At 37.6% G+C, this 14271-nt stretch overlaps 1 protein-coding gene across 3 annotated transcripts in view; it reads right to left on the reverse strand.

Annotated features, from left to right (window-relative positions):
* PCCB (propionyl-CoA carboxylase subunit beta) overlaps window positions 1-14271 on the reverse strand; it is a 92627-nt gene that overhangs the window by 36534 nt on the left and 41822 nt on the right. For all 3 annotated transcript variants that reach the window (XM_019437265.2, XM_019437256.2, XM_019437248.2), the window contains one exon: window positions 1624-1732. In XM_019437265.2, the coding sequence (XP_019292810.1) occupies window positions 1624-1732 (109 nt within the window). The remainder of the gene's footprint in view (window positions 1-1623; window positions 1733-14271) is intronic.

Genomic DNA, 14271 nt, shown 5'->3' on the forward strand with positions numbered 1-14271 from the left:
CTAGACAAAGGAATAGAAGGTAGATCAGTGACTGCCTAGAGGTAGACTATTTGGGGGAATATGGGGAGCATATGCTAATGGATGCAGGGCTTTGAGGGGCAATAAAAGGTTCTAAAGTTGTGGTGATAACTGAAAAACACTAAGCACATAAAATCATTGAATTACATACTTTAAATGAGTATGTCACAAATATAAAATGTAAACTGTACCTCAATAAAGCTGTTTTAAAAAGAAAATAATATGTATAGGTCTTGCTCTGGAGATATACAGGTGAATACCTCAGATGTCACCAATACTTAACATTATTTTAGATCCCAGTGAAAAAAAAAAAAATCTGGGGTGCCTGGGTGGCTCAGTCAGTTCAGAGTCCGACTCTTGATTTCAGCTCAGGTCATGATCTCACAGTCGTGAGATCAAGCCCTGCATCAGACTCTGCACTGAGCATGGAGCCTGCTTAAGATTTTCTCTCTCTCTCTCTGCTCCTCTCCCCCGCTCACACTCTCTAAAAATAAATAAAAAATACTGCTGCCATTTAAGCCCTGAGACAAGAGTGAGAGGACCAGCTGTGGGAGAATCAGCAATGAGAAGGTTCTGATTCTAGCTGTGTGCTGGAGACTGCTAAACAGAGCTGACGGCTGAGGGAAAGGAATGAGTCAAAGTTGATGCCAACCTGAGGTGGGAGAGGAAATGTATAAATTGGTCACACCGGCTTCTCACTGCTTTGAAATCTTTCCAAGAGGCAATTTCTCCTGCCTTCAGTTATACTGCTTCTGGTGTCATAGACAATCCTTACGCAACTTGGTGTCTTCTTCCAAGAAAATATGAAATTCCAAATATCACTCTAACAACAAATGTCTTTATTAATGTCAGGTTCATTCCCTGCACCCAATTCTATGTCACTCTATATAAACAATACCCTTTGTTTCAACGCCCACATACAGAATAATCTTTACACATTTTGAATTCAGCATGGGTAACACATAACCCCAAAGAGGTGAAAATGTGGGCCATGACCATCACATTATGACTGTACCTGACCAAAAGCAATTGGTAACACTGCCATCTCAGACATACCCAACTTTAGATTAAAAAAAGTCACACTAGGGGCGCCTGGGTGGCTCAGTTGGTTGATCGTCCGACTTCGGCTCAGGTCATGATCCCACGGTCTGTGAGTTCAAGCCTCGCGTCGGGCTCTGTGCTGACAGCTCAGAGCCTGGACCCTGCTTCGGATTCTCTGTCTCCCTCTCTCTCTGCCCCTCCCCTGCTCATGCGCGCTCGCGCTCGCTCTCTCTCTCTCTCTCTCTCTCTGTGTCAAAAATAAATAAACATAAAAAAAATTTTTTTTTTTTAAGTCACGCTATTTTTTTTAAAGGTCAAATGTTATAACCACCATTCCAGTTACTTTTAAAATTTTAAATATCAAAGCTTTAGTAGTAACTGTTTTTGTTTTAACTAATTTGAGGTACTAAATCTATCTTTATTATTATATCTATAGTAAATATACCATACCACAGCCCTCTCAAATTCTGCCAATTAAGTGATATTTATAAAACATTATAACTATTCTCTTGGGCCTGCTTCTCAGTGTTTAAAAACAGTAAGGTGAGCCTCAAGGCCTCTAACCTGACATGGTGGTATGGGTCCTGGCACCACCGAGCTCCTCCTGAGTAACATCCTCATTGGTGACAGACTTCACAACATCCGGGCCAGTGATGAATAGGTAGGAGGTGTCCTAAAATCAGAGTTCCAAAAGAATCAGTCTCAGAACACCAGAGCTACATGGAGCCTTAGAATTTACACAGCCAAGACAAATGCAGAGAAGTTAGTGATGTGGGGACAGAACCAGATTAGGAGGTCACTAAAAGATACCTATCCAAACTAAAGACTCAAAGTTTCCTTGTCTCACTACCAACAAAATTGTTTTTTCCCCCAAATATTTTATTTTTCAGTAATCTCTACATCCAACATGGGGCTTGAACTCAGAACCTGGAGATCAAGAGTCGTATGCTCTACCAACTGAGCCAGCCAGGAACCACAACTAACAAAATCTTCACTGCACGGTTTTGTCTCAGCAAAATTATCAGCCATGTGGCTAACACTTCAGGGTCATTCATTTGTAAACACCTTAACAGGAGGCCTTATTCAGAGATTACTGGGCACCACCATTTTTCTAAAGCACTTCATGGGATTCTGTCCTTAAAGTCTAGGTACTATTATCACCCCCATTTAAAAATGAGGAAACTGAGTCACTGTGACAGTATACAGTTTACCTAAAATTAACCAACCATCATAAGTGAAGCCATTTGAAGACCATGATAATCAATGCTTTGGTGTTTCAAAAGGGTGACAGACTTTTTAGTTTCTAATTTAAAGATGAAGGGAGGGGCGCCTGAGTGGCTCAGTTGGTTAAGCATCTGACTCTTGATTTCAGCTCAGGTCATGATCTCATAGCTTCAGGAGTTCAAGCCCCACAACAAACTCTGCACTGACAGCGCAGAACCTGCTTGAGACTCTCCCTCTTTGTCTGCTCCTCCCCTACTCACACTCAGTCTTTCTCAAAAATAATCAATAAAAAACTTTTAAGATAAAGGTATAGTGTAAAAAACTTAAAAAGAATAGAAGAACAGTAGAATATAAGTCTATATCCAAGCCCTTATTTCCAGGCCTCTAATTTCCTTCCCCAAAGGCAACTACTATCAGTTTCTCTCCTTACAAAGACATCCATACACATGTGAAGAGTAATAGATAGATAGATAGATAGATAGATAGATAGACAGATAATCTGTCCTTTTATTTTCTTTCCAGTGTTCTACACAGTTTTGAATCTTCTTGAAAACCATTCCCTATCAGTATAGTAGGATACGTATAATAATTTGTCACCTACCAAAAGTCATTTAGAATATGTCCAGTATTTTGCTATAACAAGCATTTCTACAGTAAATATCTTACTAGAGTCATCTCTCTCAGCTCACTGTTCATTTTCTTTGCCCATTTTTCTATTGGAAATTTGTTTTTGTGTACTGAGGAATTAGTCCTTAGACTATTATGTGTGTTTTATTCAGTCTATTTTATGGATCCTTGGCTTGGAATGCTACTAGAAAGGTCTTTCTTCCCTATTCCACACAGACTTATAAATAAATGTTCACAGAAGCATTATTTGTAACAGTAACAAACTGGAAAACAACCCAATGTCCATCAACAGGTGAATTTCAAAATAATTATCCCAAGTGAAAAGAGCCAGCATCCACCCATTCCACCCCCCCCCAAAAAAAGGTATACAGTTTTTGTATGTTTTATACATGGAAAATGTCATTTTGTATGATTCTGTTTATGCAACATTCTAGAAAATGCAAATTGGTTTATTGTGATAGAAAGCAAATGAATGTTTACCTAAAGACAGGGCTGAGAGGTAGGAGAAATGGATTACAAAAATACAGGAGGAAACTTTAGGGGGTTGGTGGCTATGTTTATTATCTTGACCATGGTCATGGCTTCACAACTGTATGCATGTGTCAAAACTCAAACTGCACAACTTAAATATGTGCAGTTCATGATACAATTATGCCTCCAAGTTGCAAAAAATGTGGGAATGCAAAGAGCCAAGAATATCCCATGCCACTTGAAGAAGAATAAGGAGGGACAACTTGCTGTGCCAGCATTTGTTACGCAGCCAGTGTAATGAAGACAGTGTGGTACTGGCACACGGACAAGCAAACAGAGCAGAAGAGCTCACTGAAACACTCTTGTATACAGACACTTGGTTCGTGATACACGTGGTGCTGCGGAGTAGGAAAGGACTTTTTTTTTTTTTTTCCAATAAAAGAATCTAGGTAACCATGCTGAATAAAATGAAACTAGCCTCTATTTCATACTATGTGTAATTTTAATTCCAACTAGAATTAAACATAAATGTAAAAGGCAAAATAAGCTTTTATAAAACATAAACAATCTTCATCACTTTGAGGTTGAAAAAAGTTCTTCAAGAACTAAAACACATTACCCATAAAGTATAAATTTCACTTTGGTTCTCATATCAAAAGGACACAGAAGCAAGCCTAAATGGACTCCCACTGACTAAGAGAGAGGCAATTTGAGCATGAAAACAAATAATGCTAACAATGAATTAGAAACCACTGAGTAAAATAGGAAATCCATGAACCCACATTAATAATAAATCCATGAGGGGAACTTGGATGGCTCAGTTAAGAGTCCGACTCCTGATTTCCAGTCAGGTCATGATCTCATGATCATAAGATTTGAGCCCTGTATCAGGCTCTGCATTGGGTATAGAGTCTGCTTAAGATTCTCTCTCCCTCTGTCCCTTCCCTACTTGTTCACACACTAAGAAAAAATTAATAATAAATCCATGAAATAAACAAATGCCCAAGAATATAGGGCTCTTCCTTAGAGATGGATGACAAATGGTACAGTTGATAAATATCAATTTTGTGAAAATTGGTTTGGACAAGTATCCTCAATAGATGCTAAATCAAGGAGCAAAGTATAATGTGGAATAGCATGCTTGGATGATGTCAAAGTATCTCCCAATGACTATTAATTAGTTACCAAAAAAAAAAAAACCAAAAACAAACAGTAACTATACCACAAAGAAACCAAACAACACCTTGAATGAATAGTGATCAAATTAATATTGCCAGTGAGGGGAAGATAGACATCATTTGTCTCTAGATGTGATCAACTGACCAAGATACATTGCTTATGTAGCAGACAGACTGGGTTACCCAACCTGAATCTAATCATAAGGAAACAGATAAACACAACTAAGGAACAACCTAATAATTTGTTTTTGTAGCCTTCAAAAATGTCAGCACCATGACAAAACCTGAAGAAATGCTCCAGATTAAGGGACATTAATAGGATAGGACAACTAAATGCAATATGTGATCTCCAAATGGATCCTGCACTGGAAAAAGAAAATGATATAAAGGACATCATTGGGACAACTGACCAAACCAGAATCTGAATGGTAGACAAAAAGTATTACAAAGGTAGATTACATATTGGGCACACATAAAACAAGTCTTAATAAATTTAAAAAGATGGGGCGTCTGGGTGGCTCATTTGGTTAAGCTTCTAACTCTTGATTTCAGCTCAAGTCATGATCTTACAGTACACGACATCAGGCCTTCCATTGGGCTCAGCACAGACAGCGCAAAGCCTGCTTGGGATTCTATCTCTTCCTCTTTCTCTCTCCCCCTGCCCCCTCTCAAAATAAACAAACATTAAAAAAAAAAAATTGTTTTAAGATAAAACAGTTTTTAGTATTCAAATCACAATGAATGAAACTAGAAAAAGAAGAGCTGGAAAATTCAAGTATGTGAAAATTAAACATCACACTTTTTAAAAACCACCGTGTCTCCCTATCAAAATAACACCAGCATTCTTCACAGAGCTAGAACAAAGAATCCTAAAATTTGTATGGAACCAGAGAAGACCCCAAACAGCCAAAGCAATCCTGAAAAAGAAAACAAAAGCTGGAGCATCACAATTCCAAACTTAAAGATCTATTACTAAGTTGTAATCAAGACAGTATAGTAGTGGCACAAAACCAGACACAGAGATCAATGGAAAAGAATAGAGAACCCAGAAATGTGCGCACAAACATATGGCCAACTAATCTTTCACAAAGCAGGAAAGAAGATCCAACGCAATAAAGACAGTCTCTTCAGCAAAATGGTGCTCGGAAAACTGGACAGTGACATGCAGAAAAATGAACCTGGATCACTTTCTTACACAATACACAAAAATAAACTCAAAATAGAGAAAGACCTAAACGAAAGACAGAAAGCCATCAAAATCCTAGCAAATACCTCTTTGACCTAAGAGGCAGCAACTTCCCACTCAACATGACTCCAGAGGCAAGGGAAACAAAAGCAATTAACTACTGGGACATCATCAAGATAAAAAGCTTCTGCATGGCAAAGGAAACAATCAGCAAAACTAAAAGGTGATGGAATGGGAGAAGATATTTGCAAATGATATATCAAATAAAGGGTGAGTATCCAAAATCTATAAAGAACTTACCAAATTCAACACCCCAAAAAAATAAACCCAGTGAAAAAATGGGCAAAAGACATGAATGGACACTTCTCCAAAGACATCCAGATGGCTGACACATGAAAAGACGCTCAACATCACTCATCATTAGGGAAATAGAAGTCAAAACCACAATGAGATACCACCTCACACCTGGCTAAATTGAACAAGTCAGGCAACAACAGATGTTGGCAAGGATGCAGAGAAAGAGGAACCCATTTGCACTGTTGGTAGGAACGCAAACTGGTGCAGCCACTCTGGAAAACAGTATGGAGGTTCCTCAAAAATGAGATATAGAACTAACCTATGACCCAACAATTGCACTACTAGGTATTTATCTAAAGGATATAGGAATGCTGTTTTCAAGGGGCACATGCACCTCAATGTTTATAGCAGCACTATTGACAATAGCCAAAGTATATAAAGTGCCCAAATGTTCATCAACTGATGAATGGATGAAGAAGATGTGGGGTGTGTGTGTGTGTGTATACATACACACATATACATACATACAATGGAATATTACTCAGCAATCAAAAAGAACAAAATCTTGCCATTTGCAACAATGTGGATGGAACTACAGTGTACTTTGCTAAGTGAAATTAGTCAGAGAAAGACAAATATCATATTACTTCACTCATATGTGGAATTTAAGATACTAAACAGATGAAAATAAGGGAAGGGAAGGGAAGCAAAAATAATATAAACACAGGGAGGCAGACAAAACATTAAGAGACTCCAATACACAGAACAAACTGAGGGTTATTGGAGGGGTTTTGGTTGGGGGGATGCGGCTAAATGGACAGGGGGCATTGAGGAGGGCACTTGTTGGGATGAGCACTGGGTGTTATATGTAAGTGATAAATCACTGGATTCTACTCCTGAAATCATTATTGCACTATATGCTAACTAACTTGTATGTAAATTAAAAAAATAATGAAAGAAAATAAACTTAAAAAAAAGAACGTCAAAGAGAAAAATCAAGTGAAATAGGAAAATAGCCTGAAACAAACTGAAGTGAAAACACAACAGGGAAGAAAAATCCCAAATAACATAACTTTATACCTTAAGGAAAAAAAAAGAACCAACTAAATCCAAAGTTAGCAGAGATTAGCACAGAGATACATGAAAAATAGAAAAGCAAGATATAGATAGATATATACACACACTCCTCAAGGGAACCAAAAGTTGATTTTCAAAAAGACTGGTAAAAATGACGTATCTTTTGCTAGGTGGACTAAGAAAAAGGGACTCAAATTACTAAAATAAGAAATGAAAATGGGGACGTTATACCAATTTTACAAGAAATAAAAATAAATACATACATACACACATACATACATAAGAGCCCTATGAACAATTCTACACCACATTGGATAACCTAGATGAAATGGACAATTCCTGGAAACAACTTACCAAGACTAAATCAATAGCAAATGGCTTCACTAGTGAATTCTACCAAACATTTCAAGAAGGATTAAAATCAATCCCTCTCAAATACTTCCAAAATAATTAAAATAAATGGAACACTTCTTAAGGCCCAGCATTACCTTAATACCAAAGCCGAAGACACTACAAAAACAAACTACAAATCAACATCCCATAGAAATACTGATGCAAAAATACTCAAAATAATGACAAACCTAACTCGACATTTTAAAAGAATTATACAAGACCAGAATTTTTTCCTGACATGCCACTGAGTAAAACAGCATGATTTTTCCTAAAAATATTAAAGAGAAATAACATTTGATCCAGTAATTCCACTCCTAGGTGTATGCCCAAAAAAACAAACACAGGGATTCAAAGAGATGCTTGTACACCATTTGTTGCAGTATTATGTGCAATAGTCAAAAGACGGAAACAGCTCAAGTGTTCACTGACCAATGAATGGATATACAAATGTGGTGTATCATACAAAAGAACACTAATAAGCCTTAAAAAGGAAGGCTGGGGGCGCCTGGGTGGCGCAGTCGGTTAAGCGTCTGACTTCAGCCAGGTCACGATCTCGCGGTCCGTGAGTTCGAGCCCCGCGTCAGGCTCTGGGCTGATGGCTCGGAGCCTGGAGCCTGTTTCCGATTCTGTGTCTCCCTCTCTCTCTGCCCCTCCCCTGTTCATGCTCTGTCTCTCTCTGTCCCAAAAATAAATAAAAAACGTTGAAAAAAAAAAATTAAAAAAAAAAAAAAAAAAGGAAGGCTGATAAAAACTAAAAGGCAACCGACAGAACAGGAGAGGATATTTCCAAGCGACTTATCAGATAAAGGGTTAGTATCCAAAATCTATAAAGAACTTAGCAAACTCAACACCCAAAAAACAAATAATCCAGTGAAGAAATGGGCAAAAGACATGAATAGACACTTCTCTAAAGAAGACATACAGATGGCCAACAGACATAGGAAAGAATGCTCAACATCACTCATCATCAGGGAAATACAAATCAAAACCACAATGAGATACCACCTTACACCTGTCAGATGGTAAACATTAACAACTCAGGCAACAACAGATGTTGGAGAGGATGTGGAGAAAGAGGATCTCTTTTGCACTGCTGGTGGAAATGCAAACTGGTGTAGCCACTCTGGAAAACAGTATGGAGGTTCCTCAAAAAATTAAAAACAGAATTACCCTATGACACAGCAATTGCACTACTAGGTATTTATCCAAGGGATACAGGTATCCTGTTTCAAAGGGACACATGCACTCCAATGTTTATAGCAGCACTATCAACAACAGCCAAAGTATGGAAAGAGCCCAAATGTCCATTGATGGATGAATGGATAAAGATGTGGTATATATATATACAATGAAGTATTACTTGGCAATCAAAAGGAATGAAATCTTGCACAAAAATTGTGCAACTATGTGGATGGAACTAGAAGGTATTATGTTAAACAAAATTAGTCAGAGAAAGACAAAAATCATATGACTTCACTCATATGAGGACTTTAAGAGACAAAAGAGATGAACATAAGGGAAGGGAAACAAAAATAATATAAAAACAAGGAAGGGGACAAAACATAAGAGAATCTTAAATATGGAGAACAAACAGAGGGTTACTGGAGGGATTGTGGGGGGGGGGGGGATGGGCTAAATGGGTAAGGAACATTAAGGAATCTACTCCTGAAATCACTGTTGCACTATATGCTAACTAATTTGGATGTAAATTTAAAAAAAATTTTTTTAAAAAAGGAAGGCTGATAAATGTTACAACATGGATGAACTCTGAAGACATTATGCTAACTGAAATAAGCCAGTCACAAACAGACAAATGACATATGATTCCACAAATTCACAGAGAGAATGGTACTAGGAGTAGCAGGTAATGGTAAGCTAGTGTTTAGTAAGTACAAAGTTCCAGTTGGGATAGATGAAAAAATTCTGGAGATAGATGGTGGTGATGGTTGCACAAAAATGTGACTGCACCTAATGCAACAGAAATGTAACTGAAATTTACCACTGTAAACTTTTTTGTGTATTTTACCACAATTCTTTTGAAGTACTGTGTCAGTGTTAAACTCCTTGAATAACTGGTTGTGTAAGAAAATATCCTAATTCTTAAGAATTATATACCAAAGCATTAAGCAGTAAAGAGACATGATATGTACCACCCACTCACAAATGGTTAAGAATTCTAGGGTACCTGAGTGGCTCAGTCAGTTAAGCATCTGACTCTTGGATTTTGGCTCAGGTCATAATCTCACAGTTTTGAGATCAAGTCCCTCATCGGGCTTCGTGCTAGGCATGGAACCTGCTTAATTAAGATTCTCTCTTACCCTCTTCCTCTGCCCCTCCCCCACTCACACTCTAAAACACACACACACACACACACACACACACACACGCACAAATGGTTAAGAATTCTGCAAATATGAATTTCAAAATAAAGACTCTTCAAAAAATCTGTTCGAAAGCTAGCATTAAGAGGAGGAAAATTGCAAAATTACAGCATGGGAGAAGACAGGTACAACATACAACTGATAAAGATCTTATATCCAGAACATACAAAGTACTCCTAAAAATAAGGGAAAAAAAAACACCACAATTTTTAAAATGGGCAAGATAGGGGTGCCTGGGTGGCTCAGTCAGTTAAGCATCCAACTTCGGCTCAGGTCATGATCTCACAGTTCGTGAGTTCGAGACCCGCATCAGACTCTCCGCCGACGGCTCAGAGCCTGAAGCCTGCTTCAGATTCTTGTCTCCCTCTCTCTCTGCCCCTCACCTGCTTGTGCGCTCCCTCGTTCTCTCTCAGAAATAAACATTAAAAAAATTTAAATGGGCAAAATAGATGAACAGGCATGCCACAAAAGAAGAAACATGAGAAGGTGCTAAACCTCATTAGTCATGGAAATGCAATGAGAAATCACACCACATGCAAACTGGCATAATTATATTAATAAAGGTGCTGGCAAGGATGTGGAACAAGTGAAATTCTCAAACATTACAAACAGAAGTGTAAACTGCTGCAACCTCTTTACAGAAGAGTCAGGCATTACCTAAAAAACCTGAAGGTATGTACATCCTATGACATAACTGTGCCCTTGAGAACCTAAAATCGAGATACAACTATAAGAATGCTTAAAGCAGCATCAATGGCAACGGCAGAAGTCTTTAAACACAAATGGTAGTAGAATGAATAAGTTAATATACTACGGAGCTATTAAAATGTATGAACTACATTTACAAAGAACATGGATAAATCTTAAAGCCAACAAGTCACAGCCATATACAAAAGAATGAACGAAAGAATGAATATCCTTTCACCTTACATGAAGGTCAAAATAAGCAACACTAAACCATGATTTTTAACTGTAAATCAAAGCAAATAAAAAAAATTACCATAAAAGTTGAGGTAATAACTCTGGACAGGATGAATGGAGGCAATAATGATTAGTAAAGGTAACGGGAGCAGGACTCTGGCGACCATTTCTTGATCTCAGTGTTATTTATGTGGATTTGTACTTTGTAATTGCTGAACTGTACATATTTTACGTACCTCCCTAAGTATGACACAATTAACAATGCTCAAAATTTTTTAAATTAAACAGGTGAGGAGGCAAAGAAGAATCAAGGAGACCAGTTAGAAGGATTCTGCAATAATCCAGATGGGGTGCTTGAATCTAAACAGCAGCAGTGTAAATAGTAAGAAGTACACAACAATCTGATTTTAAATTACATCCTAAAGTAGAGAGACTATGATTTCGAACTGAACTTAGCATTGGACAGAAAAGGCAGAGTTAAAATACTGCAATGTTTTGTTTTTTTTTTTACCTGAGCCAGTGGAAGGCCATTTACTGAGATGAGGAAGGCTGTCAGAGAACACTTTGGAGGAGGCTTGTTAGAGACCAAAACCCATTAAGTTTGAGACACCACTAACGTCCAAATGGAAACACTGGTAAGCAACTGAGTATGTAATTCTAGAGTTCAGAAGTGTTTCATTCCTGAAGACACAGATAGGAGAGTTGTCAGCATAGAGATGGATATTTAAAGTCTTAAGATGGGATAAGATCACCAAGAGAATCAGAGAAGAGACAGAGGAAGAAAACCAAAAGACCATGGTACTTTGATGTTTCAGAGGAAGGAGTGATTAGCTAGGTCAAACGCCAAAAAGTCAAGTAAGATGATGACTGAGAAATGTCAACTGGATTTAGTAATGCAGGAATCTCTGGGGTCTCTGATACAAAAAAATTGACATCATGGGTGACCCTGAATAGAGTAATATCCATTTCATCATAAACTAGCTATCCAAGTATACTCAGATCTATTTCTCAATTCTGTTCCTCTGGTCTACTTACTTACAAGTTGATTAAACGGTTATTTTCACTCTATATTTTATTACCTGGCAGGGCTAGCCTTTCATTACACTTCTTTCATGGACTGTCTAGTCCTTTAAGAAAAAACAAAAAAAAAACCAATCTGTTAGCATTTTTACTGTAGTTGCATTAAATACATGACATACTTAACATATAGAATAGTTAAGACCAGATGATCAGTTATGGAGGACAAAAGAAGGCTGATGGCACCAATATGCAGACATTAAAGAAAGTTCTGCAAGTACAGGATGGGAGTGCTTATGATAACAACACATAACTGAGAAAGCATACCAAAAAAATCCAGAAATCAGTATCATTTCTATACACTAATAAAATATCTGAAAAAGAAAGCTAGGACATCCACAATAGCATCAAACATAAAAAAATATTGGAAATAAATTTAACCAGGATGCTTGGGTGGCTCAGCTGGTTAAGCATCCGACTTCAGCTCAGGTCATGATCTCGCAGTTCATGGGTTCAAGCCTGTCGTTGGACTCTGTGCTCACAGCTCAGAGCCTGGATCCTACTTCAGGTTATGTGTCTCCCTCTGCCCCTCCCCCACTCACACTCCATCTCTCTCTCTCTCTCTCTCTCTCTCTGTCTCTCTCAAAAAATGAATAAATGTTTAAAAAAGAAAGAAAGAAAGAAAAATTTAACCACAGAAGTGAAAGATCTAAACACTGAAAACTCTAAGACTTTGGTGAAAGACACAGAAGAGAACACAAATAAATGGAAGAGATCTCAGGTTCATGGATAAGAACACTGTTAAAATGTCCATTCTACCCAAAGCCCTCTATAGATTCAATGCAATTCCTTTGAAAATTCCAGGGACATTTTTGACAAATAGAAAAAAAAAACATCTAAAGTTTGCATGGAACCAAAGACCCAGAACAGCAATCCTGACAAAGAAGAATAAAGCTGGAGACACCACACTTTTTTTTTTTTAATCTTTATTTTTGAGAGAGAGAGAGAGAGAGAGACAGATGCAAGTAGGGGAGGAACAGACAGAGAGGGAGACACAGTATCTGAAGCAGGCTCTAGGCTCTGAGCTGTGAGCACAGAACCCGATGTGGGGCTGGAACCCACAAACCACAAGATCATGACTTGAGCTGAAGTTGGACACTTAACTGACTGAGCCACCCAGGCGCCCCTGGAGGCACCATACTTTCTGATTCCAAACTATAATGCAAAGTTACAATAATAAAAACAGTATGGTACTAGCATAAAAACAGACATACAGACCAACAGAACAGAGTCAAGAACCCAGAAGTAAATCCTCATATATAATGCCAACTAATATTGACAAGGGAGCCAAGAATACTCAATGAGGAAAAGACCATTTCCTCAATAAATGATTTTGGGAATACTGGGTAAGTACAGGCAGAAGAATGCAATCAGACCCATATATTCGACTGCTCACAAAAAATAACTCAAAATGAATTAAAGACTTAAAGACCTGAAACCATAAAACTCTTAGAAGAAAACATAGGGAAAATGCTCCTGGATACTGATCTTGGCAACAATTTTATGGATAGTACACCAAAAGCAGAAACAACAAAAGCAAAAATTAACAAGCAGAATATCAAACTAAAAAGTTTCTGCACAGCAAAAGAAAATCAACAAAATGAAAAGGCCACCTACTGAATGGGAGAAAATATTTGCAAACCATGTATGTGAAAAGGGGTTAATATCAAAAACAGTTAAAGAATACCTATAACTCAATAAAAACAAAAATCAAAAATGAAAACTATGTGAGGTGAAGAATGTGTTAAATAACCTTATTGTGATAAACACTTCACAATATATGCATGTATCAAGCTATCACACTGTACACTTTAAACTTACAGTGTTATATGACAACTGTATCAATAAAGCTAGAAAAAAAATTTTAATGAACAGAAGATCTCAACATTTTTCCAAAGAAGACATACAAATGGTCAACAAGCATATGAAAAGATACCCAACATCACTGATCATCAGGGAAATGTAAATCAAAACCAAAAAGAGGTATTGCCTCAACCTGTTAGAATGGCTATTATGGAAAAGACAAGAAATAACTGTTGGCAAAAATGTGGAGAATAGGGAACACTTGTGCACTGCTGGCGGGAATGTAAATGGATACAGCCACTATGGAAAAACAGCAGGGAGGTCCCTCAAAAAATTAAAAATACAATTATATGATTCAACATTTCCACTTTTGGATATATATCCATAGGAAACCATCAGCAAAACTACAAGGCAACCTACTAAATGGAAAAAGATATTTGCAAACAACATATCTGATAAAGGGTTACTAAAGAACTGATACAACTGAACACCCTAAGAACAATACAATCAAAAGATGGGCAGGCGACATGAACAGATAGTTCTCCAAAGACTACATCCAGAGGACCAACAGACACAT

This window comes from Panthera pardus, unplaced genomic scaffold (genome assembly GCF_024362965.1).
Source record: "Panthera pardus isolate Hobbes unplaced genomic scaffold, ASM2436296v1 HiC_scaffold_16, whole genome shotgun sequence".
NCBI classification, from domain to species: Eukaryota; Metazoa; Chordata; class Mammalia; order Carnivora; family Felidae; genus Panthera; species Panthera pardus.